This window comes from Carcharodon carcharias, chromosome 25, assembly GCF_017639515.1.
Source record: "Carcharodon carcharias isolate sCarCar2 chromosome 25, sCarCar2.pri, whole genome shotgun sequence".
Taxonomy (NCBI): Eukaryota; Metazoa; Chordata; class Chondrichthyes; order Lamniformes; family Lamnidae; genus Carcharodon; species Carcharodon carcharias.
Genome location: NC_054491.1, coordinates 15,473,000 through 15,499,794, shown reverse-complemented (window position 1 = coordinate 15,499,794; position 26,795 = coordinate 15,473,000). Strand labels below are relative to the sequence as shown.

At 41.3% G+C, this 26,795-nt stretch overlaps 1 protein-coding gene across 3 annotated transcripts in view; it reads right to left on the bottom strand.

Moving 5' to 3' along the window:
• The window catches only part of sik3 (SIK family kinase 3), a 313,609-nt gene that overhangs the window by 33,568 nt on the left and 253,246 nt on the right, over window positions 1-26,795 (bottom strand). For 2 of the 3 annotated variants that reach the window (XM_041174165.1, XM_041174166.1), the window contains 5 exons: window positions 24,482-24,638; window positions 19,545-19,700; window positions 18,638-18,711; window positions 15,939-16,082; window positions 250-412 (listed from right to left, as the gene is read on the bottom strand). In XM_041174165.1, coding sequence (XP_041030099.1) covers window positions 250-412; window positions 15,939-16,082; window positions 18,638-18,711; window positions 19,545-19,700; window positions 24,482-24,638 — 694 coding nt within the window. The remainder of the gene's footprint in view (window positions 1-249; window positions 413-15,938; window positions 16,083-18,637; window positions 18,712-19,544; window positions 19,701-24,481; window positions 24,639-26,795) is intronic. The other variant, XM_041174167.1, reaches the window with a different exon arrangement.

Below are 26,795 nucleotides of genomic sequence, written 5' to 3'. Positions count from 1 at the left end.
AGACTCACATTGGACTCAAAATGTTAACTTTGTTTCTCTAGTCACTCCTTCGGTCTGGATGGCAATGGATAAAACAGTGGGGAAATGCTGTCTGTCTGGGTAGGCATTATTCATATACTTCTCTTACGATTTGCCATTTCTGTTATTGGACAATCAAATCACACTTCACGAAGTTAGATAAATTTTCACTCTGTCCTTTAAGCTTGGATGCCTGACATTTCCTAATCAATGCTGTGAAATACTGCTTACCTGCTGTAGTTGTTTTATACTACTGTTGGTGGTTGTGCTTTTCTCCATTTTCTCCAAATGGGCTTTGAATGCCTGTATACTAGCAGCTCCATCTGAGAAACGGCGAACTGGAGAGAATCTTTCTGTTGGGAGGTGCAGGGTGTTGGGGTCTTTGTAGCAAACACTGAAATAAAGCATTTTTTTTAAAATGGGTTCCATGAAGCTGCAAAAATCAGACTCCATTACACCACTTTAATCTCAGATTCTGACCTAATCTTACTTCATTTTGCAGCTGTGTGCTCAGACATGATAAGATCTCTCAGATCCTAAAGAGATTCTTTCTACATCCCACGTACATAACTCCTGTAAATTATTCACAGTTTCTCTATTTACTTTCCTCTGTCTGAATTTGCATTAACCAGCTCATAAATGGATAGAAACAGCTATGTTGCAGAAAGATCATGTAAATTCTTAAATGAAGTAAACTTATTTATAAAATTCTGGCTCAGCCTCAACTGGAATAGTGTGCCTAATTCTGGGGGAACCACACTTTAGGAAAAATGTGAAAGCTTTAGAGAGGGTGCAGACAAGATTTACACAAATGTTACTAGGAATGAGACTTCAGCTATATGGATAGTTTGGAGAGGCTAGGTTTGTTCTTAGAGGAGAGAAAATTGAGAGGAGATTTGATTGAGGTGTTCAAAATCATGAGGGGTCTAGATGGAGAAGATAGAGAGAAAGTGGTTGTGACGGAGTAGTTAGAAGCTGCTTCCATTGGCAGAAGCTTCAAGACCAGAGGGGCACTGATTTAAGGTGATTCAAAAGGAACCAATGCCAACATAAGGAAAAACTTTATAGTGCAGTAAGTAGTTTGTATCTAGAATGCACTACCTGAGAGTGTGGTGCAGGCAGGTATAAGCGGGGCTCTCAAAAGGGAATTGGATAAGCATCTTAAGAGAAAACATCTGTAAGGCCATGAGGAAAGCACGGTTTGAGATAACTGAGTTGCTCTTGCAGAAAGCCAGAAGACACGACAGGCTGAATGGCTTCCTTCTGTGCTGTGATTCTATAAAGATCTGGTACTGTATTTTTTAAGCTTGATAACTCTTTCAAGCAAACTTCCTGAATTAAAAAGTATTCTGCATAAAAACACCCAAAACAAGCCATAAATATCATACCACACTAAAAGGATTGAAAAATATCATGCTTTTCTTTATTTTCCTTCCTACAGAGTTCTGGTTTAATTCCCAACCTCACCATGAACTAGCTATAGACATAGGACAGTTTAATTTGCATGTGTTCACTTGATAGCAACAAAATTGCTTTAAAAGCAGCATCACCCCAACGGGACTTAAACATACCAGGTTGGGCATGCAGGCAAAACCTGGCAAGGCCGGGGACCCAAACACTCTACTGACTTTCAAGGCAGGGCTCATTAGAATTCATTTCTTCTGTTTCTTGCCTGGCAGCCTTAGGGATAGTCCCTGGCAACCAGGAAAAGGAAGGGAAAGGGTTGAGATGTTGGGACTTGTGGGGTGGGGCAGGTCATCGTAGGAAGGAAGAGGAGAAAGATTCCGACAAGGTGGGTGCAAGAGGGGCCATCATGGCTGGGAGGGAGAAAGAAGGACACCAAGGCTTGTGGGGTTGGGGAGGGGATGGATTGCAGGAAGTGGGAAAGAATGGCACCAATTATCATAAGGGAAGCTGACGGCTTCCTTGAGAAGCCAGCCTAACACTGTAAAATGCACTTACTTTTTTAAGCCAGCAGGCGATGAAATCTCCAGGTGTAAAAATGGCAACTGGCATGTACACAGCAAGTTGAAGACATATTTTTCACTTTCAAATCTTAACCTGCACTCCTCCCACCCATTGTTGGGAGTTAATATCACAGCCAATGTATCTAAGCTGGGGCTATGGTAGGAGGGACCAAAATGGCCTATGTTGGAAGTATATGTATGCTTCAATGTATGTTAAGGAACGGGTCTGATTCCCTCCTGCTGGTTGGCTTTCATAGTAGGGCTGAAAAAGAATAATTACCACTTGGGCAAGGTACCAGAGGGTTCTTTTTGAGAACGTACGTCTGCTTGAGTTAGCAACTATGAAAGAGGAAAGAAAGTCATTGAAATGTCTTGTAATAGCTGAGCGTTTTGAAATACTGCTTGTTCTGTTGCCCTCTCTGTTGGGGAGGCATAAATAAAGTTAGTTCAATAATAGCTGCCTACAGTTGAGCATGTGTTAGTCTTAGTGCAATACACAACAGTAGGATGGCGATGAAGCTGGAGTGGAATTTTCTTTTATATTTCAATCGAGAAATTAAGGACAGAACATTGTGATGCATTCTTGGAACTCCTAAAGTTGATTTTGAGGAAGTTTGAGCAATTGAAAAGATTGCAGCATGTGTACTTCTTGTTCAGGTATAGTGAGTCAGCACAGTAAGTAATTGAAAAAATGATACCGAAGGCATTTTTGGGACAATGAGGGAATTCAACCTCAAAAAAGAGGACTGGCATAATTACGAACGGAGGTTACACATTTGGCTCTAAACAATAGAAGATGAGGATAAAGTAAATGCTTTCCTCACCATGACGGGGCCAGATGCTTTTGAGGTGGTGTATAAAATGTTGTCCAGGAGACCCCAATGCTATGGACTATACCAAAATTAATGGATATTATGGCGCAAGTGCGCTGAGAGCTGCATTCCATGAAAGGACACAGTTGCCAAGTGAGACGGTTGCAGGTTACATTCTCGAATTAAACAAACTCTCTCATCACCATGGATATGGCGCGAACTTAGAAATCGATCTTGGAAACACGTTTGTAGGAGGTCTAAAGAACAATAATACAGGTCAAGCTTTTGAGTAAAGGCAATAAAGAACATGGAAGGAGGCCTGCAATGAGACTATAGATGTGGAAATGGCAGAAAGAGATAGTTGTAAATTGCAATTAAGTTCTTTTCCTGAGCTGGCAGGGGAGGTCCACTGGATTTCAGTGGGGATCCAAGCCACAGCAGCTAATGTCACAGTCTCAGAGTCAGAAATTTAGATTTTACTGTTGCCAAGGTAGTCGCCAACCATAAATGCCTCCATTCCCAGTCAAAGTGCTATGCTTGTTGGAAAGTCAGTCATATCCAGACAGCATGCAGCAGTAAAGGAAATATTAACGCTTCAGATTGCGGTAAAGCTCTGGGTCGTAGAGCACCAGGTCAAGGTAGTGGTAGATCTAAAGGTTCTTCAGGAATCTGAAATCATAGCATGCGCGCATGACAGTTATGGCACAGAAATTGATGTTATCAAGCAGGACGATTAAGAGTTGTACTCAGTCAGAGAGCAAGAAAAACTACAGATGGAAGATGAGAGTAATAGGGCTGAATTCCAGCACCCACACTAAAAATGAAAGTAGGAGATTCACAACTTACTTCCAATGATAATACAGCTGCAGCCTTGTCTGTTATCTCAGAAGGCGAGGACAAGAAATCCCTGAGTTACATTCCCTCACACAAAACTGGTGTGAAACTGGCTAGTTATTCCAATAACAGTATTCCAGTGCTAGGTCAAGTTAGTGTTAGAATGAAATATGATGATGCATCGTATTACTTGCCATTGGTAATAGTAGGAGGGAACAAAGTCTCCCTGATGCTAAGAAATTGGCTTATAAAATAAGGTTAAACTGGGCCGAGTTATTTACAGCAGGAATGAGTAAGCGTACATTTGACATTGAGAAAGTACTAAGAGAGCACAGAGTGGTCTTTAAGCAAGGAGGACCACATGATAAAATTTGGCATCACAAGGCTGAAGTCAAAATAAAGGATAATATACAGCCAACATTTTGCAAGGCTAGGCCAGTGCCTTATGCACAGTTAGAAGCAGTAAGTGAAGAGCTGGCAAGATTAGAAAGAACATGGTCAAAAACAAAAAAACTGTGGGAATGAGTACATTGTGATTTCTTTGAAGTGGAAGGAAAAGAGTTACCTTGTTTTGGTTATAGCTATAGCTAGTGGATAAATGTAAGAGTCTATGCTCAATACCACAAGTGCCAAAACTATTGATGTTTGAAAAGTTTGTTTGCAATTTATGGATTGCCAGAGGTGTTGGCATCAGATAATGGTCCACAATTTATACCAGAAGAGTTTGAATTATTTCTGAATAAGAACGGAGTCCGACATACTCTAACGTCACCATATCATCCAGCATCTAATGATGCTGCAGTAAGAAGTGTATAGATCATGAAAAGGCAGTAACTTCCATGTTTCTCTTCGACAGAGGCTAGAAAATTTTCTATTCTCTTACAGAATAGCACAATTTACAACAGATTGCTCACCTTACAGTTAGTGTAAACACTTACCTAGGACAAGGTTTATTTTGCTTAAGCCTGATATCAAAATAGAAGAAGGCAAAACAAGAGAAAAGCAAGACAAAGTGAAAATGAGTCATGATGCACCAGTCATAAAACTTAGAGAGTTCAATGCTGGTCAGAAGGGCAGCAATCCTGTCCGCACCACTGCAACCCCCAACCACCTGAGAGCTGCCAGCCTTCCAGTACCGGCAGCACCACCGGGAGCGGTAGCCAATTACCAACATTGCATGGGGCCTATGCAGAGGATCGGCGATGGATCTTCCAGAGTCAGGTAAGATGGGGTTCCAAGGAAGAGGATGCTGGCCACTAGGGGGTCGGGGGGGGGTGGTGAGTTCAACAGCAAGGGCAAGGGTGGTTTCCTGCAGGGACCCCCTCTTTCCAGTGCTGGATCCCTTGATTGGGCAAAGAGTGCCTAAGTACAAGGGACCTTCCATAGAAGGCTACAGACAAACCCTACAGGATTTGATGGGCAGCCTCCCCAGATGGCAAGTCCCCTGCCCTCCACTGGCTGAATGAGATCCTTAACTGCCCTTAAGTGGCCACTTAAGGGTCTCAATTAGTCTCCACGCCAGAAAGCCTTCTCGCCCAGACTTAATCAGAGAGAGGCAGAAGACGGTACAATCTCCAACTCACACCCGCCTCCGAATTCACCTCTGGGGGTGGGGAGGGGCATTAAATTCAGCCAATGTATATCAATGGAATAGTACATTGGGATTTGAACATTAGAGCAAGATGCTGACCTAATGAAATGGTGTAAAATTAAGAGAATTGTTTTTGAAATACACAAAGATCCAGGGAAAAAACGGAAGTAAAATATGGTATGTGCTGTTACATAACCTGTGGTATTCAGCAACTCACCATTTTATGCTAATCTACCTAAAATTATTTGAGTGCAATTATTTGAAGACTAATGAAAAGTCTGATTCAGTTTTTCCTATAGGCATAAATATTGCAACAGTAGTACTTAGAATCAGAGTGCAAAATTACTTATGATACTGCTTCATTCATTGCAATACCCTTGGCTGCACAGCTATTAAGGAAGCTACAGCAAGCTGTATCTACTCGCTATTTTCTATGGCCTCATGGTGATTCTAAGTCAGTAGTGACATTAAATTTTGAAGATATAAAGGCTTATGGTCTGCTGTTCACCTGATGCTGTGAGATGTGCATCAATTGCCAAATCTCAAACAGTTGTGCAAAGTGCCAAACATTCTAAGCAGGGTTAGCTGCTGCACTGGTTATTTGACAGATCGATGTTCATGATTCATCGATCTCCATATGTGTACTTTCCATTCTTTCTTACAAACCAATTCTGCGGATCAGGTCCCCGGCAGCAGTGAATGCCAAGCTCCCATTGGTCGAAAGAAAAGCTCTTGCAGTCCCCTAGCAAACATTATAAGAACAGCTAAGAAGGTAAAGCTGGGACTCAGCTTTAATAAGCGTTTTAAAAAAATATTTCAGGTAACAGATATACATCTGTTTCAAAGAAGAGTGAAGTATTTTGAAAAGAAAATTACCCTAGGCTTTCATTTCTTTTTGTCATTTCCTTACTTAGTTTTCCTTGTCTTAATGCTTAAGGTGAACTTAAATGCTCTTGGCCTAAGTGCTCTTTTACTTTTCTATCTCTCTCACTAAGGTTCCATCTGCACTCTTCAGTAGACGTGAAATACCCTGTAGTGCTATTTGCTATTGAGCAGGGGAGTTCTGCTAGTCAGCAATTATCCCTCAAGCAACATAACTAAATATAAATTATCTGGTTATTAATCTTACTGCTGTTGTGGAACTTTACTGTGCAGGAATTGTCTGCTGCATTTGCAATAGTGACGACACTTAAAATGTACTTAATTGGCTGTGAAGTGCTTTGGGATGTCCTGATGATGTGGAAGGCACCATTTAAGTCTAAGCTTTTTCTTCCTGTGCTGAATAGTTAGCACCTTCCTTGGTGTCATGGATTACTTGTTCTCTATTTTATGTTTTGAAATTGCAAGTTATAAGCAGTCTTGGGTACATATACTATGATGGCACTCTGATAGTATGAATGGGAGTTCTGTCCACAAATATTACATTGTTATGTTGGTTCCTTTAATGTGGCATTACTTTTGAAATTGTTAAAGCACTAACAGGATTGCACAAAATATCATATAATTAAAAGAAAGTAGAACAAGCATTCTTCTGCAACATAATCCTTTACAGAATCCTCCTCTCACCCATAAAGCAAGGTTAAGGTCCATGTACTCTGTAATGTCAAGCATTTAATAAAATGGGAGAGTATTTTAAAAAAAATATCAGCTCAAGCTACTTTATGTTAAGGAGCTAGTTTTACTCATAAAAATATTGGATTCAATGTTAAACTAAACATTGTTTATCTTTTGGTTCCTCTAGGGAATATCATGGCTAAGAGTTCATTTTACGGAGCTGAACATAATTTAACTAGCCAGTGCTAAACCAAATGACTATAATACAGATATGAATTCTCATTATCTGGTTAATTTGGCAGAGATTTAAATATTAATGTTCAAAAAAGTAATCTTTCACCAAGGAATGTCCTTCATTTGTGTGTAACATACTTACACAGGTAGCACCTGAGGGTTATGGGTCTTATTGTAAAACTCATGGCTCTCAATGCGTTATTCTTTTCTTTGAGATTTATGGCCTGTTACTTAGTTCTCAAAGAACATATGGTTAAATATTAACATTATTTCAAGAGAAATTGAACATAATCACTTGGTAATTCAATACCTTTACAGTAATGTGAACATAACGGAACTACTTAATTTTAAAACAAATGACATAGAATATATGCAAAGTTGTAAAAAAAAGTGACCAAATCTAGCCAAAATGAATAAAAAGTTTCCTAACTGAATTAAGGGTTCAGGATTTTACAGCAAACAAAATATAGATTATTGTGTTTTAGGGTAATGGTTCAAATAACTAAGCGCCTGGACTGTTTTCAACGTTTTGTTAAAACAGCAAGTAGAATTCCAAGTTCTAACACAGAGGCTGCTTTTTATTTAGTCAGCAGTTTGCTGCTAATAACAATTTCTTTGTTGATATCTCATCTCCATGTGTCAGAATTCTAACATGGCAGCAACCCTGCAGTTCATTTTTTTTAATTCATTCATGGGTTGTGTGTATCGCTGGCTGGGCCAGCAGTTATTGTCCATCCCTCATTGCCCTTCAGGTACTGGTGGTGAGCTGCCTTCTTGAACCGCTGCAGTCCATGTAGTGTAGGTACACCCACACTGCTGTTAGGGAGGAGGAAGGTTTTGACCCAGCGACAGTGAAGAAACAACAAAGGTGAGCAGTTTAGAGGGGAACTTCCAAGTGTCTGCTCTCCTTGTCCTTCTAGATGGTAGCGGTTGTGGGTTTGAAAGGTGCTGTCTAAGGAGCCTTGGTGAGTTTCTGCAGTGCATCTATGCGTCGGTGGTGGAGGGAGTGAACGTTTGTGGATGGGGTGCCAATCAAGTGGGCTGCTTTGTCCTAGATGGAGTCAAGTTTCCTCATTGGTTTTGAAGCTGCACTCATCCAGGCAAGTGGAGAGAATTACATCACACTCCTGACTTGTGCCTTGTAGATGGTGGACAGGCTTTGGGGAGTCAGGAGGTGAAGTATGCGCCACAGGATTCCTAGCCACTGCTCTGTTCTTGTAGCAACAGTATTTATATGGCTGGTCCAGTTCAGTTTCTGGTCAATGTTAACCCTCTGAATGTTGATAGTCGGGGATTCAGCAATGGTAATGCCATTGAATGTCAAGGGGCAATGGTTTGATTCTCTCTTGTTGGAAATGGTCATTCTCTGGCACTTGTGTGGCGTGAGTGTTACTTGCAACTTGTCAGCACAAGCCTAGATATTTTCTAGGTCTTGCTGCATTTGGACACGGACTGCTTCAGTATCTGAGCAGTCATGGATGATGAACTTCATGCAATCAGCAGCAAACATCCCCATTTCTGACCTTATGATGGAAGGAAGGTCATTGATGAAGCAGCTGAAGATGGTTGGGCTGAGGATACTACCCTGAGGAACTCTTGCACTAATGTCCTGGAGTTGAGATGATTGACCTACAACAACCATCTTCCTTTGTGCCAGGTATGACTCCAACCAGGGGAGAGTTTTCCTCCTGATTCCCATTAACTCCAGTATTATTAGGGCTCCTTGATGCCACATTCAGTCAAATGCTGCATTGATGTCAAGGGCAGTCAGTCTCACCTCACCTCTGGGATTCAGCCCTTTCGTCCATGCGTGAACCAAGGCTGTAATGAGGTCAGGAGCTGAATGGCATTGGCAGAACTCAAACAGAGCTCCACTGACCAGGATTTTGTTGAGCAAGTGCTGTTTGAAGGCACTGTTAATGACCCTTTCCATCATTTTACTGATGATCAAGAGTAGAGTGATGGGGCAGTAATTGGCTGGGTTGGATTTGTCCTGCTTTTTGTGTACAGGACATACCTGAGCAACTTTCCACATTGACAGGTAGTTGCCAATGTTGTAGCTGTACTGGAACAGCTTGGCTAGGAGCCCGGCAAGTTCTGGAGCACAGGTCTTTAGTACTACTGCCGGAATTCCTGGAGTGTGTGCGAGGTGGTTTTTTTTAGACAAGTATGTTGAGGAACTGACTGGGAGACAGGCTATTCTAGATTTGGTATCTTGCAATGAGAAGGGGTTAATTAATAAACTTGTTGTGCAGGGTCCTTTAGGGAACAGTGACCATAACATGATAGAATTCTTCATTAGGATGGAAAATGAAGCAGTCCGATCTGAAACTGGGGTCCTAAATCTTAACAAAGAAAACTATGAAGGTATGAGGCGTGAGTTGCCTAAGATAGATTGGGGAACTTCCTCAAAATGCATTATGGTGAATAGGCAATGGCTAATATTTAAAGAACTAATGTATGCATTGCAACAATTATACATTCCTTTCTGGAAAGGAAACATGGCCCGACCATGGTTAACAAAAGAAATTAATCAGGGTCCAGCCTTTACAGGGTCCAGTACGTTCAGCCATTTCTTGATCTCATGTGGAGTGAATCGAATTGGCTAAGAGTGGCATCTGTGATGCTAGAGACCTCTGGAGGAAGCTCTTCTGGCTAAAGATTGTTGCAAATGCAAAGGCCTTCAGCCTTATCTTCTACGCTGATGTGTTGGGCTCCCCCATCATTGAAGATGGGGATATTTGTGGAGTCTCCTCCTGTTTAATTGTCCACCACCATTCACAAGGGCATGGAGGAGCAGCACCAGGTATACCTTAGAATGAGGTGTCAACATGGTGAAGCTATAACACAGGACTACATGTGTCCCTAACAGCACAAGTAGCAAGTGATAGACAGAGCTAAGCGATCCCAAAACCAACAGATCAGATCTAAGCTCTGCAGTCCTGCCACTTCCAGGCGTGAATGGTGGTGGACAATTAAATAACTGGAAGAGGAGGCTCCACAAATATCTCTAACTTCAATGATGGGGGAGCCCAACACATCAGTGCAAAAGATAAGGCTGAGGAATTTACTACAACCTTCAGCCAGAAGTGCCAAGTGGATCATCCATCTCGGCCTCCTCCTTGAGTCCCCAGCACCACAAATACCTGTCTTCAATCAATTCGATTCACTCCACGTGATATCAAGAAACGGCTGAAGGTGCTGGATAATGCAAAGGCTATGGGCCCTGACAATATTCTGGCAATGGTAATGTAGACTTGTGCTGCAGAACTTGCCGCGCGCCTAACCAAGCTGTTCCAGTACAGCTACAGCACTGGTACCTACCCAGCTATGTGAAAAATTGCCCAGGTATGCCCTGGACAAATCCAACCCGGCCAATTACTGCCCCATCAGTCTACTCTCGATCATCTGTGAAGTAATGGAAGGGATCATCAACAGTGCTATCAAGTGGAACTTGCTTAGAAATAACCTGCTCACTGATGCCCAGTCTGAGTTCCGCTAGGCCACTCAGCTCCTGACCTCATTACAGCCTCAGTTCAAACACGGACAAAAGATCTGAACTCCCGAGGTGAGGTGACAGTGACTGCCCTGACAACAAGGCTGCATTTGACCAAGTGTGGCATAAAGGAACGCTAGTAAAACTGCAGTCAATGCGAATCAGGAGGAAAGCTCTCCACTGGTTGGAGTCATACCTAGCACAAAGGAAGATGGTTGTGGTGGTTGGAGGTCAGTCATCTCAGCTCCAGGGCCTGAATTTTACCCTTGGGGTGTGCCCGAAGTCGGTGTGGCTGGAAGTGGGTGTAAAACCTGCATCCGTTCGAGATCGCGCTGTGAACACGATCTAATGTTGGCTGGTGAATTAACAGCAAGGTCTCACCATGGCCCTGTACAGCTGCAGTAAGACATCCTTGCTCCTGTACTCAAGTCCTCTCGCAATGAAGGCCAACATACCATTTGCCTTCTTAACCGTTTGCAACACCTGCATTCTTGCTTTCAACGACTGGTGTACAAGGGCACCCAGGTTGTACAACAACATTTCCCAACCTATCACCATTTAAATAATACTGTGACATTCTGATTTTCCTACTAAATTGGATAACTTCACATTTATCATTGGTCACATTCCCACCAAGTTTCATGTTGTCAGCAAACTTGGAAATATTACATTTGGTTCTCTCATCCAAATAATTGCTATATATTGTGAATAGCTGGGGCCTAAGCACTGATCCCTTCAGTCCCCAACTAGTCACCGCCTGCCACTCCAAAAAAGACTCATTTATTCCTATTCTGTTTCTTATCTGCTAACCAATTCTCAATCCATGCTAATACATTACCCCCAATCCCATGTGCTTTAATTTTGCACATTAACCTCTTATGTGGGGCTTTATCAAAACCTTTCTGAAAATCCAAATACCCCACATCCACTGGTTCTCCCTTATCTATTCTGATAGATAATAAACTCGAGTAGGTTTGTCAAACATGATTTCCCTTTCACAAATCCATGTTGACTTTGTCCAATTCTATTGATATTTTCGAAGTGTCCTGTTATCACATCCTTTATAACAGACTCTAGCATTTTCCCTACTACTGATGTTAGGCCAACCAGTCTGTAATTCAGTTTTCTCCCTCGCTCTTTTTTTAAACAGTGGGGTTACATTTGCCACCCTTCAATCTGCCGGGACTATTCCAGAATCTACAGGATTTTTGAATAGGACAGCCAACACATCCTATATTTCCATGACCCCCTCCTTTAGTACCCTGCGACATAGATTATCGGACCCTGGTGATTTATTGGCTTTCAGTCCCATTCATTTCTCCAGTACTATTGTTTTAATAATACTAATTTCCTTCAATTCCTCCTCCTCACTAGACCCTTGGTTCCCTAGTATTTCTGGTAAGTTATTTGTGTCTTCCACTGTGAAAATGGAAGTAAAGTTGTTGTTTAATTGCTCTGCCATTTCCTTGTTCTCAATTATAAATTCTCCTATTTCAGACTGTAAAGAACTTACATTTGATTTCACTAAACTTTTTTTCTTTTTACATACTTATAGAAGCTTTTATAGTCCGCTTTTATGTTTCTTGCAGGTTTACTCTCACACTCTAATTTTCCTGTCTTAATCAATCTCTTGGTCCTCCTTTGCTAAATTCTAAGTTGCTCCCAAACCTCAGGCTTGCTAACTTTTTCTAGCAACTTTATTTGACTCCTCTTTGGATTTAATACTATCCCTAATTTCTTTTGTTAACCATGGTTGGGCCATGTTTTCTGTTTTTTGCACCAGAAAGGAATGTATAATTGTTGCAATGCATACATTAGTTCTTTAAATATTAGCCATTGCCTATTCACCATAATGCATTTTGAGTAAGTTCCCCAATCTATCTTAGGCAACTCACGCCTCATACCTTCATCATTTTATTTGTTAAGATTTAGGACCCCAGTTTCAGATCGGACTGCTTCATTTTCCATCCTAATGAAGAATTCTGTCATGTTATGGTCACTGTTCCCTAAAGGACCCTGCACAACATGTTTATTAATTAACCCCTTCTCATTGCAAAATACCAAATCTAGGATAGCCTGTCTCCTAGTCAGTTCCTCAACATAATTGTCTAAAAAACCATCTCACACACACTCCAGGAATTCATCTGCCACTGTATTATTGCTAACTGGATTTGCAATATGTATATATATGTTTATATGTAGATTAAGGTCACCCCGGACTACAACCTTGTTACATGCATCTCTAATTTCCTGTTTAATGCCGTCCCCTACTTTATCACAATTGTTTAAAGGCCTATAGACAACGCCCACTAACGTTTTCCACCCCTTGTTGCTTCTTAGCTCCATCCAGACTGATTCTACAGATTTTATGAACCAATATCCTCTCTCACTATTGCACTGATTTCATCCTTAACTAACAACACCATGCCACCTCCTTTTCCTTGTTGCCTGTCCATCCTAAATATCGAGTACTCTTGGATATTCAGTTCCCAACCTTGGTCACCCTGCAGTCATGTCTCTGTAATTGTAATCATATTGTACACGTTTATATCTATAAACACTGTTAATTCGTCTACCTTATTGAGAATGCTCTATGCATTCAGGTACAGTGCCTTTAGACTTGACTTTTTAACATTGTTACACTTTTTTTTGTACTATGGTCCTATTTGCTGCTTGCTCTTATTTCCTCTGCCTTCCACTTTTGCTTTCTACTTTTCTGTCTTTCGCACCTATCTTTGTTTCCCTCTCTTGTGTCTCCCTGCTCATCCCTCTGCCAATGTGGTTTAAGCCCTCTCCCACAGTAACAGCAAACACCATTGAGAAGATATTAGTCCCAGTCCTGCTGCGGTGCAACCTGTCCAGCTTGTACAGGTCCCATCTTCCCCAGAATTGGTCCCAGTGCCTCAGGAATCTAAATCCCTCCCTTCTACACCGACTCTCCAGCCATGCATTCATTTGGTCTATTTTCTTATTCCTGATCTTGCTAGCATGTGGCACTGGGAGTAATCCTGAGATTACTACCTTTGAGGTCCTGCTTTTTAATTTATTTCCTCACTCCCTATATTCTGCTTTCAATACCTCATCCCGCTTTTAACTTATCTCGTTAGTACTAATGTGGACCAGAACCTCTGGCTGGCCACCCTCCCACTTCAGAATGTCCTCCAGCTGCTCAGTGACATCCTTGATCCTGGCACCAGGGAGGCAACATAACATCCTAGTGTCACATCTGCGGTCGGAGAAAAGTCTAACGGTTCCCCTTACAATAAAATCCCCTATCACTATTGCTCTCCCACTCTTTTCCCCCTCCTCGTGCAGCTGAGCCACTTGTGGTGTCACAGGCTTGGCTCTTGCTGCATTCCCCTGAAAAACCATCTCCCCAGCAGTATCCAAAACGGAAAATCTGCTGGAGAGAGAGAGATGGACCCAGGGGACTCGTGCACTAACTGCCTCATGCTTTTACTCTGTCTGGCGGTCATCCGTTCCATTTCTGCTTGGGAACTCTTTATCTGCAGTGTGACCACCTCACTGTTCATGCTATCTCACCCTTGTGGATGCTCCACAGTGACTCCAGCTGCAGCGTCAAAACGATGAGTTTTTCTGATAATTGACAATGGTTTCATGGTTACTATTAGGCTTTTGATGCCAGTTTATTTATTGAATTCAAATTCCACCATCTGCCGTGCTGGGATTTGAACCAAGGGTCCCCCCCTGGATTATTAGTCTGATCTACAAGTGTACGCCACTGCCTCCCCCATGGGGGGGTCTAGTTTTTGAGAATGCAATCTTTCAGCATTTAGTTCTGCGAATCGTTGGCAATAGACTATGCCTGTAGGTATAATAAATGTCATCGGATACTTACGACGCCTCCACAAGGACTACAGGACTAACTACGCACGCACACACGAGGAAAGCGGGTACTGCGCATACACGAGATTTAAAGGGCCAAATTACAGGAGAAACAGTGTCCCGGCACAGCGATCAGTGCCCTCAAATACAGGACAATCCCATAAAATAAGAGATGGCTGGTCATCCTGGCCTCCCCCTTCCCACAAAGTTAGGTTTCCTTTGCCGTTCCCGGTGCATTCTCTCCTTATTTGCTTGCTTTCTCAACTACCATTACAATCCTCCAAATTATTGTTAAGTACAAAAAACACAAAAACAATTTTTAAAAATGTGATTTAACATGGGATTATTTATGGATTTAAAACTTCATTCACCATATTTTTTTAATGAATTTCATCAGAATTTCAGAATAGAAAGGACTCATGCAGCACTTAGTGCTGATGCTCCTTTCACAATAATCCTATCTCTGCATTCTTTTCCCATAGCGTCATTATTTTTGTTCAAGTGTTTATTTCATTTTCTTAAATGTTCGGACTGAATTGTGTTCAATAGTCATTTATCAGACGTGATTCAGTTAGTAGCACTCGCCTCTCCAAGTCAGGAGGTCGTGGATTCAAGTCCCAATCTAGAACTTTAGCACAAAATCTAGGTTGAAGGAGTGCTGCAATGTTGGAGATGCTGTTGGAGATAATAAACTGAGGCTCCATTTACCAACTGAGGCTCCATTTACCCCTTCAAATAGATGTAAAAGACTCTATGACATAATTTTGAAGAAGAGCATCAAGTTTCTGTGTGTTCTGGTCAATACTTAATCCTCCATCAACATCACAAAAAACAGATTATCTGGTTGTTATCACATTGTTATTGATGAGAACTTGGGCACAAATTGGTTGCCTCATTTTCTATATTACAACAGTGACTACACTTCAAAAGTATTTCATTGGCTGTGAAGCACTTTGGGACATTTTGAAGTCATGAAAGATGCTATATAAATGCATGTCTTTCTTTTTTGTGATAATTCATTTCATATTTTTACAATTCTTAATTTCTTCTGATCTCCCCCTTTATGCTTTGAGTACTAACACTGGGTAAGAAATAATAAGAATTAGTGAACACATAAGATGGGGTGCATGTGAATTGTTTAAGTGTCACTTAGCAGTCTTTTATTTGCTCTAATTATTTGGGTTCTCCTATTTTTCCCCAGTTTCAAACTGTTTTCTACCTTAAAGGACCTCTCAGTCCTCTACTGCTCTGTAACTAGTTGTTAGGGGTTGGGTGAGAGCAATCTTGCATCTGATAAATTACTCCCTCTTCCTTCCCAGCTAGAACAGAAAACTTGGACTGTTGCCACAGCTGCAACTATGCAACATCTACCTTCTTTGCCACCAAGATAGGCCAAGGATTAGAGTTAGTATTGAAAAACAGAAAGGCACATGGACAACAGCACAGGATAATTCCTTTCCATTTCTAATGGTGCCTAATGATTTTTGTAAAAATCTTTAAAAGCATCTAAATTGGTTACTCTGGAATCTACACACCTGCAGTAGTTCAACTCTAACATCTGAGGTTTCTGTGCAAAAGCCACTCACCGGCCGTGCTGCTCAGGGTGAGGAACCCAGGCCCGTGAACGGATTGCCTGTTGCTGTCCCAGCTGCCTCTGCAAATCTAGGGGAACCTCAGCTGTAGGGTTGGTCATTGCAAGGGTATGGCGTTTAGACCTGTTAGCCAGATACCTGCAACACAAGTGTATATTTAAGTTGAAATATATCTATGTGAGATAGATACCGTAATACTACTATCTAATAATTAGAAAGTAAGGATTAAGTTTATTTTTTAAAGCTTTCAGTGATTATATTCTATTTATTTCTAATATGATATTTATTCTTTTAAGCTAGGGTTCTGTGCCTATTAAGGTATAAACAGATTGCCTCATCAAGCAGCGACAGCACCAAGTACTCCCAATCTAGTGATAGTCAATGGTGAAACTAGGTAGTTTTTTACCCTTATACTGTGCCAACTCAATTGTCTTATGAGCACTGATCAAGGATTTGTTTCAAAACAAAGGTAGTTACACATAATATTATCAAATAATCTTTGCTCCTGCTCAAGTTGTTTTGCTCTCAACAGCAAATTGAATGTAACACTGTGGCCAGGATTTTCCCGTCGGCGAGGTGGGGGGGGGGGTGCGGGGCCCACACGCCGACACGTAAAATGACACAGGATGATGTCAGGCAGAACTCCCAATGTTACTGCACCCCATTTAAGTTTTCAGGTAGGCGGGGGCTCAACAAAATCAGCTGTGCACCCGCCGACCTGTCAATGGCCAACTGAGGCCATTGATAGAGTCATTAAACTAATTAATGGACCTGCCCGTCCAACCTTAAGGTTGGCGGGCAGGCCAGGAGCCTTGGCGGGCAATAGACAAAGCATGAAACCTCATCCACGTGCGGGATGAGGTTTCATGTAGGTTTTAAAAAATTTAATTAAAGTGTTTTCAGAAATAATGGACAGGTCCCAACTCATGTCAGGAATTTTTTTTTTTCTTATGTTTTCCATTTTTGACAGTAGAGTCAAATTCCCTGAGGCAGCACTTAGCCTCAGGGAGATGAGTGTGCTCTTTCGTGCGCATGCGCGAAAGAAGGCATTCCCAGATTTAGGGGCTTTCCCCCACCCACACAGGGAGTGCACAGCGCTTCCGTGCGGACATTACGCTGGGCGGGCCAATTAAGTAACTGGTGGTACGCTGATTGGAGGCGCACCTCTGAATGCCCGCTCTTCAACTTCCCCCCTAATGGGGGGTGGGTGGGGGGATCCTGGCCTGTGTTTCTGGAGCAAAAAAAGGCTAAACTTGTTTTGGCCAACAAAAACAAAATAGATTTTTTAAACAGGAAGATTTTATCTATGACGGGACTTAGGTGCAGTCTTATGTTGCACAACTGAGCTTAAATCCTGCCAATCAGTATATGATCCATATCATTCCCACCACCCAACCCTCCCACCAACCTGTGTAAATTAAAATTATTTACCTGCATAATAGTTTAAGATTTTTAATAAAATAGATCCTTAACAGACCATACATACTAACAGATCTCCTGTGCCATTGCTCAGGGTAATAAGGTATAAATAATATACTGTTTAACAACAACAGCAGTGTTATAGCACATAATGTGCAATTATTATTTTATAGCACAAAAGTGATTTAATTTGTTTCTTTTGTGCTGGTTCCAGACTGGTGACATAAAACAATATTCGATCAATATGATTGGTATGTGTGGGTTGCTACTTCGACTGGTAGTGATAACCTTTTCTATCCACACAGTGACAAAACAGAAATTTGAGCAAATCATAATGCTTATTCGAGCAACAATTATTTCAGTGATTTGTTTACATTACGACAGTTGATTATGATGCTGTGCACATTCAAAGTGTCATGCATGTTAAATGCAAGACTTTTAGTGAAGTGCAAATTTAGGTACAGATACTTCTCCCTTGGGAACATGGTTTTCTTTTAATAACCCATTTCATGATTTGTGTTCTGACATGTTCAGTTTTGTTTTTTTTTGCACAAGGGTTTCTTCCTGGCATTTAAATGTAGACAGCCACAAGTATTCCCAATTCCCCCACCCTTCATCTATCCATTTCTCAAATATCAACAATTTGTATTTAGATAGCATCTATAACAAAGAGAAAGATCCCAAGGTGCTTCACAGAGGGTAATCAGAAACAAAATACCAATATCAAGCCAAAGAAATGATTGAGAGATGTGATCAAAAGCTTGTTATAAAGGTAAGCTTTAAGGAAAGTTAAGGGAAAAGGAGGTGAAGAGGCAGGAACTTAAGGGGTGGGAGATCCAGAGCACGAAGCCTTGGTGCTTGAAGGCAATGTTATCAATTGAAGTGAGGCGAATTCATAAAAGTTACAGAAACGGGAAGGGACAAGGCCATGAAGGGATTTAAAGATATGGATAAAAATAATAATAGGTTCGCAAGATGGTTAACAGGGACTTGGTGTAGGCTGGATTCCAGCAGCAGAGCCTTGAATGAGCTGAAGTTTATGGAAGGTAGAGGCCAGCCAGGAAAACATTAAAAATTGAGCCTGGAAGATGACAAAGGCACAATTTTAAGATTTTCAGCAGTAGATGGACCAAAGCAAAGCCAGGTGCAGAATTGGATGATATTACAAAGGTGCGAATAAATACTGGGAATGCTAAATGCATGACTTCTTCTGGGGATAGCCTGGAAATTGAAAGAGGTCAACAACAAAAAATATCACTACTACAGTTACATACCTTTGTACAGCTTCCTGATCTGGCTCTCCATCTGAGCTCTCCTCATCTACTGGTGTCACGACTGGCACAGCATGCTGTGGGGAAAAGGAATGAGTATAACACTTTCTGTAGAATTAAAATAATATGTAGGGCATAGAAAAGCTACAAAGAAAAGACACCAAAAGCTGCACAAAGATATGCTGAACTTCATTCACCAAGACAGCCAATGGACAACACTTTTTAAAAGGTAACATTACCCAAGAGAATGTGTGCTGTGCTGAGAGCCACTGCTTAATCATTGCACTGCTAATAGTCCCAAGATACATATTAAGGATTTGGAAAGATCCTGACTTATCTTCCAAAATAATAGCCATTAACTGACAGGATGATGAAAATTAAGTGACTTTACCAGGTTTAAGAATTAATATAGCAGTTGTCCAGTATACAGTTTTCTGGCAAGAGAGAAAAACAAGTTGGAACTATATAGAACAGTTTAGATGCAAGTATCTTCTGTTTACCTTTAAGATCAATACACAGGAGAGTGCATTAGTGATTCCAAATGTTGTGCTACATTGCAGTAATAAAAGGTTTATGATCACTTACGGTCCCTAACAAGGCAAGTTCCTGTCATCTGAGTGAAAATACACAGGAAAAGTTGGGTGTCTGCACAGGGATGAAAAACTCGAGACAGGTCACTAGCCTGCTATTAACACATACCACTGGATGCTCAATGCCAGCACCATCCTGAGGAATGCTGCATGGTCGGAGTGGACCATAAGCTAGGCTGAGAATACATAGTCAAATATTTTAAATTCTGCCACATTGCTAACTTTGCATGTAGCATAATTCATATAGGAAGAAAATGCCGGTTATTGTCCCTCAGTTGTTGTTGGTTCTCTACATAGTTGCATCTTGTGTCACTACTTACTGGATTCATGGTGACTAATGGTGATGGGCCCCTTGGACGTTTCAGTAACTGTTGCGCATGCAACTGAATGTTGGCTCCACCATCAGAAGCACGGCGACCGAGAGGTCCCATACCATTTAACAACTGTAGAGTTGGAGGCTGAAGCAAAGATTGTTCCTAAGGAGTTCAAAAGAGAGATTTAGGAAAATGCAATATATAAAAATATTTCATTAAAATTCTATTCCTTGACTGGTGAAAACTTCCTGCCTAGTAATATCAGGTACAGCAAGTAAACAGAACCATATTTCCCTTAATACACTTTTCTGAAAGCCAACTTTTCATTATTAAATTTGAAAATGTATTTTCATTAAATGTCACGAGATTTGCACATTATCACCATGCAGGACTAACTGTCTTCTACAGAAAGGAAGAAAATAAGAAAAAGCTGTATGAGACAAAGAGAGCAAAGGAACCTGGCGTGAAAAAGCAACGCACTAAATAAGAATTAAATATATACGATACATACATACTGGTGGGATTTCCTGGCCCCTCCCACTGCCGGGATTGTCTGGTCCTGCTGAAAGTCAATGAACCTTTGGCCGGCTCACCGTATCCCGCCATGGCGGGATTGTAACATACCAGCCACCATCACCCTCGACACTGCTCATGGTTAGTCAGAGGAAGTTTTAGCTGTTAATCCTAACAGGTTGCAAAGCTTTACAGTGCCCTCTCTGGAGCAAACAAAATAGCATGATTTCTTATACTACTGTCTTTTTAGAGCAGCTGGTTTGATACCTCTAAGCCAGGTAAGAACATCAGACATTACCACAGCAGCATTATTTATATGGGCTGTTCAGAAAAAGATAGTTAAAAGTGCACATATATATATCTTTAAAAGCATATATATATATATATATATATATATATATAAATATAAATATATATATATATATCAATGACAGAAAAAGTACAAGGGAAGAGAGAATGGGGTTGTAGCAGGGAACAGTGAAGGGAAATGTTTACATTTGTTATTTTACATAAATTTTGTATTTTGTTGTTTGGGAATAAAGTACTCCTGACATTTGACTAGCTTTCTTACTGAAAAATCTGCATTCAATGTCATGGTATGGAAATTGAAAACCTGAACATCCTAAAAATGATAAAGAATTGATGCATTCGTATACTCTTCACTACTTGTTCCACATTGCTATGTATAACTACAAAAGTAACTATTCTTTTCATATTAATGTCGCATTAATGGTACCCTGTTCTTTTGCAAAAAGTTTTAAAATCACATATTTATACTTTAACTTTCAGAGACTTAACTGGTAAAACATTCAATGGAAAACATGAAGCATCAAACAAAATGAACTTAACAATAATAAAAATTGTATGATCAAAGGTAACTAATTCTTATTATAAATTTAATGCATTCTGTGTTTATTGACTGTTTCCATTGTTTCGCTTAGAAACAAGAAGTGCAGCAATACTATATTTTTACATAGACTTAAGCAAAGTAAATATGTGGTGTTTTTAAAATGTGTGCACAATGCTGCAACAATAATTCTCTAAATTAAAAATAGACTGTATAGTTTAGTCATTTTCAACTTGTCTTTTTACTTGTAACAATAGCTTGGAATTCCCAACTGACCATATTTTTTCACCAGTGTTAACATCTAAGTAAGTTTGGGAATCTGGACACAAGAATATTCACTGAAGTTTGTTTATCATATTTTGTGCAATTTTATGATGTTTTCCTAATTTTATTTATGTGGACTTCAACACCAGACATTCCCGTCCAGTTGAAAGGGTGACACATTAGGGCAGAATGTTTATCCTCAGCTAGGAGGCTGAAGGTATAGGAACAGATCTGGACAACATAAGTAATCTTCACCAGGGATAAATATTTTTGCTTCAATACAGCCCCCAACAGTTCATCTGAAGTCTGATAAAACGGACTTGAATAAAGACAGCAGTTATGAGTTACAGGCAGCTCTGGAGTTACAATTTGTACAGTCTGATTTGCAAAGCACTGATCTTGCATTTAAAAATCTTTAGGCCAGAATCTTCGGCTCGGTGACAGGTAAAATGACGTGCAGTGATGTCAGGCATGCGTCCTGAAGTCACCGTGCGTCATTCCGACTTTCAGTTCGGCAGGCACGTACCGGAGTCGGCTGTGTGTCTGCCGAACTGTCAAAGACCTATTAAGGCCATTTAAAAACTAAGTAAACCACTTAACACAGCTGCCCGTCCAACCTTAAGGTTGGCAGGGGGCAGGCGAAGAGCCCAGGTGGCCTCCACGTTTTTCATGAAAACTCATCCATGGGCGGGATGAGGTTTCATGAATGATTTATAAGTGAAATAAAGATTTTCATTAAAATTCATAGACATGTCCCAGCTCATGTGACATTTTCACATGAGGGGAAATGTCCTAAATTATTATTCTTTTCTTTATTAAAATTTTTGAAACTCAAACTAATCTCCTTAAGGCAGCTCTTTGCCTCAGGGAGATTTGTGTGCTCTTTCGTGTGCTTGCGTAAAAGAGAGCAGGCCCCGACTCAGCCTACTCCCCCCGCCTGCCCAGGGAACGCACAGCGCTTCCGGGTGCACATCACACTGGGCGGGTCTTAAGTGGCCCGCCCATGTAAAATGGTGACGCGCAGCCAATCGCGGGCGGCAATCGGCTGTGCGCCTGCTCCCGTCCAAACGCGCCCCCCCCCCCCCCCCACCGCCAACGGGGAGAAAATTCTCCCTTTTGGTAATTCTGATCAAATTAATAGTTACACTCGTCATTACAAGGCTCACCTGTGCTGAAAGTGAAAGTATCATACATTCAGGCCTCGGGGGAACACTAATACTATGTTCAATGCAAAGCAAATTCTGACTAATGATGTAGTAATTTAGTGGTTCACAGTCTTTTGGATTTTCAAACCAACAGAACGATTAAGGTTAATTTAGAAAATTTGTCAGAGGGAAAAAAAAATCCATCTCTGGGTGCAGCATTAGTTTTTTGCATTGTGATATTTTACTTAGAATACAATTGAGTATTTTCAACATGAAGAGTGAAGTGGTGGGATTGAGCCTCATGCTTAGAACTTGTAGGGCAGAATTTAACGCAAGCAGAGGGGGAGATCCGACCTCCAAAACAAAAATTGGCGGTTCCCCACCAGCCTGATCTCCAGGAACTCCAACGGAATAAAGTTTCGAACTGGCAGCGGGAACCTGCCGGAGCTCCTGGCTGCATCTGGGACATCAAATCGTCTTACCATATAGTGTGGAGTCAATATACGGTCCCCAAGAGCTGCCAGCCAATCAGATTCTCTCAGCTCTCCAGTACCAACAGTGTCACCAGGAGTTGTGGCCACTGCTGGTACTGCACTGGGACCTTCACCAGGGATTGTTGCTGGAGCACTAGTAAGAGATAAGTGGAGTGGGATGGGGGTCCCAGGGATGAAGGCACCAGCGAGAAGTGGGGAGAGGGGAGTTGATAGAAAGTGCATGCAAGTGGCTTCCCAAGTTACTCCCCACCACCCCCTCCTGATGCCAGGTCCTTCCATTGGGCAGAGAATGCCTGAGAACAAGGGATCCTTCCCCAGTAGGCCACCTCACCCTTATATTCCTTATAAAGGCTAATACTTCCCTTTATTAGCCAAGGTATGGAATATAAGAGCAGGGAGGTTATGCTGGAACTATATAAAACTGTATAAAATGCTGGTTAGGCCACAGCTAGAGTATTGCGTGCAGTTCTGGAATCCGCATGATAGGATGGATGTGATTGCATGAGACAGTGTGTGGAGGAGATTTACCAGGATGTTGCCTGGGCTGGAGAGTTTTAGTTATGAGGAGAGATTGGATAAACTGGGGTTACTTCCCTGGAGCAGAGGAGGTTGAGGGGGGATATGATTGAGGTGTATAAAATTATGAGGAGTATAGATAGGGTAGAGAGGAAGGAACTTTTCCTCTTGGTGGAGGGATCAAAAACGAGGGGGCATAGATTTAACGTCAGGGGCAGGGGGTTTAGAGGGTATGTGAGGAAAAATGTGGGAATCTGGAACTCACTGCTTGAAAGGGTGGTAGAGGCAGAAACCCTCATAACATTTAAGAAGTATTTGAATGTCCACTTGCGATGCCATGGCATACAAGGCTATGGGCCTAGTGCTGGAAAATGGGATTAGAATAGTTAGGTGCTCGTTTGACCGGCACAGACTCAATGGGCCAAAGGGTCTTTTCATGTGCTATAGACCTCTATGACTCTATAACTAGGTATAGGCAATTCAGAAAGTTTGAATGCCACAATTCCAAACTTTTGGTGTGGAGCTTCACCTGCTGTGTAAATACTGCATATTACATAGTTAACTCACAAGTTCTTATCCATTCACTTTTAATAGATGAAAAATCATGGACTGCACTAGCTGAAAATCCCATTAAAGGCTCCTGGCAGATAAAACTCCACACTAAGAGTACAATAAATTAGCATCCTCTTTAGGTTCCTGTAGATTAGTTAAATAGTGTTTAATGTATGTCTAGTTTGCTTACATACAAGCTGCTAATGCAACCACCTTCATCTTTTAATTGATTTAAAAATAGAAATTTTCTGAGCACATTTTAAAATTTTTATTTGAACACTCTTCAAATGCCTGCAGTACCTCTGAGTTCCTGGTGGAGGCAATGTTGATGTACAGATCTACTCAGGAGCACCACCAGCAGAAGCACAGTGGCACCACATCTTTGCATTGATACAAATTATAATTTCCAAGGTAATTTCGTAAATGTGGATTGAAAATCCTGGTTACACAATTTCTGGGATCAGTACTAACAACAGCAGTTTCTAAATGAACGAACAAAAGTAGCACCAGAAAGTTATGATTTACTGACATTCAGCTTGGGGACAGCAGGGGTCCTTAGTGAAATCTCAATTTTGTTATTCATTAATAATTTTACAGTAGAAACATCCATACCTTGTACTCCAACTGTGTGGCTGGCTGTAAGTTCTGCGTAGGTAGCATGTTCTGCATTAGATTAACATTTGGAACAACCTGAAGGAAGGGAGCCTGAGGCATGACACGTGGAAAACCAGGCAGGTGGCATTTCTGCAAATCTTCGGTAACTTCAGTTCTATATCATAAAAATACTTCACAATTAATTTCATTGTTAAATATCCTCCCATACTTAACCCCTCTCTTTTAAAGCCAGCAATTATATTTTGCATTGTTCTATACACAATGGCAACCCTCTGGTAATCAGTCCTGATATTCTTGATATGAAAGTCTAAAGAATTACCATTAGCAGGCTGTTCAACTATGGAGAATACCACAGCTGTGCTTGATCTTGTTTTCAACTGACATCTACACATGTAAAAATGCAAGCAAAAGCCACTTGATAGTAATTATGGGCTGGAAAATTACCCAATTTCTCCATAGCTCAAGGTCACTGAGGTCAGCTATAAAATCTTTATCATCATTTTGGCAGGGAATTCAGATCTGATATTGAAAGTGGAAGCTTCTCGGCATGTATGCTTCAGTACCACACCAAGTCATGCATTTATCCACTAAGCCATCAGGGAAGCTGTTACCCAACCTTTTAAACCAGCAGATCTGAAAAGTTTTCCAGTAATGCAACGTTCAACCCTTAATCACCAGGGTTGCCAACTGCATTGAAATGTATTCCTGGAGGTTTCATCATATAACTTGCCCCCGCACTCCAGCCATTAGTCAGCCAACACATCTATCCTTGTGACATGCTGCTTTCCTACGCCAATTGGAAAGCAAAATGACTCATTACCCAACTGAATGATGTGGCTGTCAGCCAAACAGCTTTTCCTCCCATTTTCAATATTTCTTTGTCTGGTAAAGAGAAATATTCAAAGAAATTACAAAAAAACCCCCAATATCTTTTAATCTCCCTATGATTTCTCTCCAGGGTTGCACACAGCAGTGTGATTGATCTTCAATTTCTGGACACTCCAGGCCAATCCTGCAGGGTTGGTGTAGTATAAGGGTCTGGCACATATACGGTTAATGTGGGATTGAGTATAGTACCACCCACACAATGATGTAGAGAACATATGGCTCGCACGCGTCATTGGTACCAACAACATTGATAGAACTAGAAGGGAGGTTCTGCTGAAAGAATTTGAACAGTTAGAAGCTTAATTAAAAAGCAGAACCTCCAAGGTAATCATCTTGATTATTACCTGAACCACAGGCAAATTGGCACAGGGTAAATAAAGTCAAGGAGTTAAATGCGTGGCTCAAAGATTGGTGTGGGGGGAATGGGTTTCAGTTCGTGGGGCACTGGTGCCAGTACTGGGGTAGAAGGGAGCTATTCCGGCGGACAGGCTTCACTTGAACCATGCTGGGACCCGTGTCCTGGTGAATCGAATAACTAGGGCTGTCGAGAAGGCTTTAAACTAAACAGCCCAGGGACGGGCATGTGTGTGTGTGTGTGTGTGTGTGTGTGGTGGTGGTGGTGGCAGTGGTGGTGTAGGAAGGTTCTGGAGAGGAGACACGTAGGCTTGCAAAGTGAAAGGACATGGCAGCATTGCAGGGCAGCTATTTAGGTAATATTACCCAGAGTGGGTCAGGAAGGGGCGGAGTGTACAAACAAAAAGAAAGCAAATAGGGTCAAATAGGATCAAAGGGGAGGAAAATGGTAAAAAGGGAAAATTAATAGCTCTTAAATGCACGCAGTATTCGGAACAAAATTAATGAATTAACAGCACAAATAGAGGTTACGGAGACATTGTTACAAGGAGATCAAAGCTGGGAACTAAGTATTCAGGGTTATGTGACTTTTAGAAAGGACAGGCAGGAAGGAAAGGTGGTGAGGTAGCTTTGTTAGTATGAGGTGGAATAAGTACGAGATGGAATAAGTACGATAGCAAGAAATGATCTTGGATTGGAAGATGTAGAATCCACATGGGTAGAGGTAAGAAATAACAAGGGGGAAGAAGACACTGGTTGGGGTGGTCTATAGGCCCCAGAAGATAATGAGGACATGTAAAAATGGTAGTACATTAATCACGGGTGAGTTTAATCTTTATGTAGATTGGGAAAATCAAACTGGCAGATGTAGCTATGAGGAAGAATTCATATAGCGTATTCAGGACAGTTTCCTAGAACAATATGTTGTGGATTCGACCAGGGATCAGGCTATTTTGGATCTGGTAATGTGTAATGAGGCAGGTTTAATAATTGGTCTCAGCATAAAAGATCCCCTAGGAAACAGTGACCATAACATGGTAGGATTTAGCATTCAGGTTGAGAGTGAGAA